This window comes from Sorex fumeus, unplaced genomic scaffold, assembly GCF_029834395.1.
Source record: "Sorex fumeus unplaced genomic scaffold, SorFum_2.1 ptg000008l, whole genome shotgun sequence".
Taxonomy (NCBI): domain Eukaryota; kingdom Metazoa; phylum Chordata; class Mammalia; order Eulipotyphla; family Soricidae; genus Sorex; species Sorex fumeus.
In genome coordinates, this window is record NW_026606065.1 from 37,641,148 (window position 1) to 37,648,759 (window position 7,612).

The 7,612-nt window shown below is 51.9% G+C and overlaps 1 protein-coding gene across 1 annotated transcript in view; it reads right to left on the reverse strand.

The window, feature by feature from the left end:
• LOC130019349 (collagen alpha-1(III) chain-like) overlaps positions 1–4,196 on the reverse strand; it is a 55,343-nt gene extending 51,147 nt beyond the window's left edge. Inside the window, exon 1 of the mRNA XM_056109971.1 lies at positions 2,742–4,196. Within this exon, the coding sequence (XP_055965946.1) occupies positions 2,742–4,196 (1,455 nt within the window). The remainder of the gene's footprint in view (positions 1–2,741) is intronic.
• Positions 4,197–7,612: the final 3,416 nt, after the last annotated feature.

The window sequence follows — 7,612 nt, forward strand, 5'->3', positions numbered from 1 at the left end:
AAATAAGACAATCACCCCCAAAATTATTTTCATTTTTTAAAATATAAAACAGAAAATCCCCTTTACACATTAAGTAAATTTATTTAAATGTGCAAGTAAAATTTACTTTTTGATCAAGTAAGACATTCTGAACTAAAGAAAGCAAAACGGCAGGCCCTAACTCTACAGATCATATGCATCAGTCCAATCAACTCATTACTTGATAACCCAGTAAGTACACAAAAAAGTACAACAGAATCTCAAGAACATACAATCTCAGGAGTAGAATGTTTTAGGATAAAAAGGACAAACTTGGAATTCAATGTGAGTAACCTTGCACTGACAAGGTTTTCCGGACTTGGCGTCTCTGGAATACTTAGGGGCGGTGGTCGGAATCTTCAGTACCATTTTCAGTTTATCTTCTGGTCACAATCCCCACCAAACTCAACAGGCCGGGACAAGTGCAATACCATAAAGAAACACAGCATTGCAACCGGTCCCGACCTGTGTAGAAAGGGGTTTGATTTTCCCTTACTTTTCTACAGACTTTTCACTACCACAGTCAGTTTTGCATGGATTTGCACAGCAGAATATCACACAGCTGGATGCAAACCTGCAAAACTAACCATAGAGCAGTGTTCAGTAACTGGGCAGTTTGACTGGGAGACAGGTCGAGGCCGGAGTTCTACAGCTAGCAGTACTTTAAGTGCTCATAATGCAGTAGATAACTAAACACTACCTGCACTATAAGCACTTTAGTGCTACAGAAGCTGTTACATCAGACACACCAGGCAGATTCTACATCACAATAAAAGTACACAAATTAGTTAAAAGAATCATTTGAAGGAAATAACAGGCCACCATCAGTTTTGCATAGATTTGCACAACTACATTCTTCTTGTAGTGCAACTATGCAAAACTAACAGAGGACTGCAAACAAAAACTATTATAAACCTATATACTTGCTTGGCTTGAATTATTGGATGAAAACATAACTTCTTATGCCAGAAGGAGCACTTAGGGCAGTAGATGCTAATCTACTTCACTATCTGCACTAGATGCACCTTAGAACAAAAAGCACTCAACACCAGCAGGCCCTGCACATGAAGGCACACCTTGGCTCCCCGAGGCAGCTGTCACCATAATGCTACAAGTGCCTTCACTGCAGTAGATGCACATATCACTACCTGCACTGTAAGCACTTTGACATTATTCTGACTGGTCACAATCTTCAGCTCTACAAGGTTGAGTTTCTCTGTATTCCTGATAAATTTGAAATAAATAATTAGAAACCCCCACTTCATTACACCTATAAAACACACAAAATTTTGCATGATTCTTAAAAGGAAAATGAGTTTATCTAAAACCTGTTGAGTTCCATTATTAGCAGCAACACATTTTGACCTTTCTTCATCCAAGGCAATCAGAGCCACCAATATTCCAATACATCTAAACAAAGTGGCTGCTCTGTTAAAAAGGCATGCTAAAAGTTCAAAAATCAGACTGCGTGCGAATGAGAAAAATCAAGAGCAATTGGACTCATACCTTTTAGAGACATCTTCACATCCACGTGGCAAAACACTCATTTCTTCTGGTGTCCAATTAGCAAATACCCAGCAAATTAATAAAACTACTCTCCAGAACACACTGTGTGTATTGGCTGGCTGTAGCGCTTACGTTAAAACTTAACATGAAATCTTGAAATTTTACTCTGTATTCACCCTCTTATCAATCAGCCAAGCGTAAAAGCAGTTCTGAGAGTCACATGTTGTGAACTGCTGTAGTTTCTAAAGCGTCTGAAGTTCGCTATACCCTTTAGCAAAGTTAAAAAAAAATATATATATATATACACACACACACACACACATATCCCATACCAAGTTACTTTTCTGAAAGAGGCAAAAATGTACAAAGTATTAAAAAAATGCCTATTTTGCGTTTTGGAAGCCCAATTCTATGAATTTAAAAGATTAATGCGAAGAGAAACTTGTTTTAAAGAAGTAGTTAGAAAGAATTAGAATCCACTTACCCAACTGGAGCCGACTTCGAGGGGCCGCAAGGCTTCTTAGAAAAGCTTTGGGTGCAGTTAGGTCCACGTGTATGGCTGGAAGGGGTGGGGGGATGGGGGACAGGGAGAGCAACAAACATATTTGGCTGAGCATTACTATCATCCTTCAAGTCCAGGCTGAAAAATTTGCTCTTCCCACCCCCTTCAAGGCCAATCAATACCATCCACGTTGCAAATCCGAGGATTCAAGCAGCCAGGCCACTACTTGGTGGGGTTGGAAAAGGCCAACAACGCATGGGGGTGGTGGTGGGGGATCCGGCATAAAGTTGGAGGGGGGTAAAAAATAGAAGCGAAAACCTCACTTGGCTTTCGGGTTTGGCTTAAAAAGCTCCCCAAGGAGTGGCGCGGGCCCCCCTACCCCACTCCCGGGACCCCGGCGGCGGCGCGGGGACTCCCGGCCGCCGCCCCTCCCCCCGCCGAGACCTCGTGGCCGCGCGCCGGCATAAAGAGTTGTTTCCCCAACTGACGCGGTCCGCGCCAGCACGCGGCCGCGCCTCGCCCGCGGAGCCCGCGCTCCGTCGCCGCGGCCGCCGGAGGCAACGGAGGGGGCGCCGCGGCGACGCCCCCCGAAATCCCCGGCCCCGAAGGCGGGCCAAGTGCCCGCCGCGCTCCGAGAGCCCAGGCCGGCAGCACATGTCGCACAAGGGGGCGCGCGGCCCGGCGCTTCCCCGCGCCGCCGCCAGGGGGCGGCGACGGCGGCGGCGCCTCCGCGCGGGGCCTTGCCGGACGCGGCAGCGCCCCCGCCCCCCGCCCGCTTCCACACTCCCCGTTTCCCGGCGGCGGCCGCGCGCCGCGAACCGGCGAAGGAGCCCGAGGCCCCAGCGCGGCGCCGGCCGCGGCGGCGCCCGCCCCCTCCTTTGTGTCCCCCGGCCGGTCGGCTCCCCCCTCCCCCGAGGGGGCGGGGGCTCGGCGGCCGCGGTGGCCCGTCGCACGCGGCCCGCGGCCTAGCGCCTGAACAATCGGCGGCGGCGGCGCGCAGTCGCCGCCATGTCCCCCGCCCTCGGCCCCGCGCGCGGCCCGCCCCGCAGGAACATGGCGGCGCGGCCGCCGCCGCTCCCGCCCGGCCCGCGCCCCGCGCCGCCCCCCGACGCGCCCCCGCCGGCGGCGCGGCCCGCCCGGGCCTGCGGGGCCGAGCGAGGCGAGGAGAGGCGAGGGGACCCCTCCCCCGGGGGACCGGGAAGTTGGGCGCGGGGCCGGCGCCCACGCGGGGGGTTAACAAAGCCCACGCGGGGCCGCGAGCGAGCGGGACGGGGCGCCGCGCCGAGGGCGGTGGGGGCGGGGAGGCGGCGCCCAGGCCGCGCGGGGCCCGGCGCCCCCCGCGCCCACACAAAGTTTGGGGGGGGCCCCCGCGGGCTCCCGCCGGCGCGCAGGTACCTCGTGGGCGCGCCCCCTCCCGGCCCCGCGGCCTGCCCCATGTGCCGCCGCCGCCGCTTTGTTCTGGCGGCGCTTTAACTCTCGCCCCCGGGACAAACTTTCCCGGGCCGGCCGGGGGGCGAAGCGAGGGGGCCCCCCCGCCCACCCCCCGCGTCCCGGGCCCCCGAGCCGCGGGGCCCCGCGCGTCCCGGCCCCGAGGGGCCATTGTGTGCGCGGCGCGCGCGGGCGCCCCGGCCGGCCCCGGGCTGGGGTCCGTGCGGGTCCCGGGCGCGGCCGCCGCCCCCCTGGCCGCCCGGCCCCGGCGCACGCCTGCCCCCCACCCACCCACCCACCCCCCGCCACCGCGGCGGGCCAGCCGCGTGCGAGCCGGCGCGTCGCCGCGGCCCCCCGCGGGGCGGCCCCCCGAGACCCGCCCCGGCGCCCCCCGGCCGCCCGGGCCCGCACACAACAGGTTTCCCTCCGGCGGCGGAGGGGCGGCCAGACTCACCGGCAAGGAGTAGCCGCCACCATCTTCCGCCGCGCCCGCCTCGCCCACCCGCCTCCGCTCTACTACGACCCCAGCCCCCCCCAACCCGCCAGGCCGGGGTGGGGGGGTGCGGCCGGCCGGGCCGCCCCGCCGACGGGCCGCGCCGCGGGGGTGGGGTGGGCGCGGGGACGGGCGCGGCGCGGCGCCGCGGGGGTCCGCGGCCGGCCCCGCGGGCCTGGCCCCAGGGCGCGAAGTGGCGCGAAGGCGCAGGCCGGCCGGGCGGCCGGCGGCGGAACCTCGAAGGACCATGTGGGTGAATGAAGGGCGGCGGCTCCCGCCTCAACGTAAATACGGACAAGCCCCACTCCCTCATTAGCATAAAAAACAAAGTACTTCCGACCTCCCCGCCCGCCCGCCAATCACCGCAGGCCCCGCCCCCGCGGCGACTCGGCCCGGGCGGCCCGGAGAGCGGGAGCCGGGAGCCGCTCGCGGGCGCCGCGCCGCCCTGCCCCGGCCGCGCTCTCTCTTCCCCCCGCCCCCTCGCCGCTCGCCGGCCCGCCCGCCCGCCCGCCCGCGCCGGGACCCCTCGCGCCACGCCTCCCGCCACGCCCTCCGTTAAGCAGCTCCGTCGGCGCGCGTGTGAGCCCCCCGCGCGCGCCGCACACCCTCCGGGAAGCGCACGCTTCCTGCGGCGGCGGCGGCGGCGGCGGCCGGAGGGCTGCCCCGGCGCTGGGCGCGGCCGCCGCGAGGGGGACTTTTCCCGGCCCCGCGTGCGACTGCGGGGGTGGGGGGTGGGGGCACTGAGGTGGGTGGATGGGTGGGTGGGGGCTCCGCCGCCCGCGCCCACGGCCGCCAAAGCGAAGTCAGAGATCCCGGGAGTCACGCTCGACGTTGCGGCGGGATGAGTCAGTGCCAGGATGGGGCGAGACAGCGAAACGCACGCAGCGGGGCAACGTGTTTCCTCCCGCCGGCCGCGTGTGCGGCGCCCCCGGCGCGGGGCCGAGCCCACGTTTCGCGGCTGCTCTGCCTCACCCTCTCCTCCCTGCCCCCCCCCCCCGACACGCACCCCCACCCCCCACCCCGCACCCCCTCCCCTGCAATTTACCAAGAACTCTTGGCGCTCGGGTCGAAATAGTAGATTCCGGAAAGAAACTCAGAAACAACCACAAAGCTAAGAGAGAGAGAGAGAGAGAAAAGGAGCCCACGCAGGAGCACCTCCTTCTGTACTTCGTGGTTTAGCAAATTCCAGAATTCTCAGAAACCTAACTGTTCCGAAGAACTGAGGATGGCAGAGCATGTTCTCCGAATACAGCCCGTTTTAATTTGCTTTACAATCAGCCAGTATTTATTGGAAAGCACACCCCACTGTTTCGCGACCTTACAAGTCAACTATATTAAAAAATATAATAATACCCTTATTACCAGAAGATGTCTGCAAATGTCCAAAGGTTAAGACTTTCCACACTCAAATCTCGACACCAGTGTTACTACTTGCTATCTTTCTGACTAATTTTAAGCTATGCTTCAATGGAATGAACAAACTCGTGGTGCTGTGAAAACTAAAGCACCAACTCTTGTTTTTGCTACTTATTTTTGCATCAAAGGGCTATTTTCAGAGATTTCTGCTTTACAAACCAAGAGATGACCAAATCCTTCAGTTAGAATAATCTTTGTCTTTTAGTCATACATAATTCCTGCGGAAGGGAAAACTTGTTTCGATCAGTTACATTGATTGATGAAGAATTCCTTTTTCTTTAAACTTTATCTTCTGCTTTAAAGTGGAGTGGCTGGGGGGAGGGGTGCTGTGAGTAAGAGTTCCTCTCTGAATCATGGGAAATCCCACCTATATACCTTAAGGTTTCTTAGGAGGAGAAAGTTCTTTATCTCAGGTTTTTTTTCCAAATAGAGTGTACACTGCAATACTCTTAGTTTCTTAAAGCTGTTTTCTATCATCTAACAGTATTTCTGTGGAGTTCTGTCAGGCAAGGATCTATTTACTCTGACTACAAACTGAGGCTTTTAATTTTCAGTGCATGCTTTTTTTTTTTTCACTGCAATCGGGATTTTTAAAGATGTAAATTGATTTCAACTTACTTGGAAATCCCAGAAAGTTTCACAATTAGTAGATTGCATTTTATTTTTAAGAGGTTGGCTCACATTTCCTTTCAAAATTAATAAACAAGTGGTTCTAAGTGTAATGAGAATAATTGAAATAGTTTCAGTCCTAATCAATTGGAAGATCACTCAACTTTACAGGTCTTTAAAATCACACTAACTGACTTAAAACTCCTCTTCCCCAATTTCAGGAGCTGCAGCTAGGTTTATTTTATAAAGATTTTGTGGTTATAATTATGAAGACCAGAAAAGCATCTGAACAGTAAACAAATGCCTTCTGTAACTACTGGAATGTAAAAATAAAGCTATCTGAAATGCCCAAGCAGATGACCTGCTTTCCCAGGTTGGCTCAAACACATTGCTATTTCACACAATTCACAACATTTTGGGTAGAATGAGTCGTTCAGTTCAACATCAGAACAGTTCCATAGAACTATTTATATATAACAAGTACTAAATAACTATTTTTCACTTTCACCCAGATGCTTCAGAGCCTTATGGACATACATATGAGTTGAAAACAAGTTAAAAGCTCTGAGTTGATTCATAACTTTCAAAATTTCATTTGCTCTGGTTTGCTATTTGACTGTCCATGTTAGTGAACAGAGATGAGTACAACTTTTGAAAGGTGAATTCAGTTAAAATATTCTTGTTTTATAGCATAACGTTGGGACTTTAAGAAATCAATGAAGCAATTACATTCACGTTATAGACATAAAAACTTAAGAACAATGCAGAAATTGAAGACACATACAGCAATCAGTATTATTTTGAACCTATACTATATGTAATTCAAATACTAATTTGAAGATAGCCTATAAGTTTACTGTTGCAATTAAATATAATTCATATTTGGACAATTTGGCACTTTAACAGATTCCTATGGTTACTTATTGTTTTCTGGCAGTATTTAAATAGTATGGAAAAGGGAAATAAAGTTTGAAATCATATTTTTGACTTTGGAAAATCAGCTGATTATAAATTAAGAACATTCTTTTTAAAATGTAACAGATGAGAAATGACGAATTAATAGTGAAAATTTGGGTTTCTTTACAAGATATATTTGTGTCTGAAAAATGCAAAATCTGATCTTACAATGTATGACACTATTTTTATTGTATCATACGTTTAAAATTTAAAAAATATTCAGTCTAAATTAAGTCATATATAACATACCGGTTATTTTTGTGGTACTGTTTGAAGTGAAAACAAGAAACAAGACAATATGTGCTAATGAAAATTTCCAGAATTACAGAATATTAATCAGAAATCACCTGAAGGATTCACATCTCAGGTTTTAATTTTATTTATTCCTTTCAGAGTTTAGCCAAAAAATTTATCTGATGTCAGGTTGTTGTATTGCCTTAGTCAATAATTTAGAACATATAAAATTTTGTGTATGTTATTTGAGAAGTATTCATAACATGAACGTATGGGTTATTTGCTGCGTTTGCCATTTCAAGGTACTATTAGTAAAAGTAAATTTGTGTAAAATACATGTAAACAGAAAGACCATAATCATTTAATGTGATATTTTCATCTATGGTTTTGAAATTAAGAAATTATAAATTATGGAGCAAAAGATGTATCAATGTGCTCCTTTGTTTAAT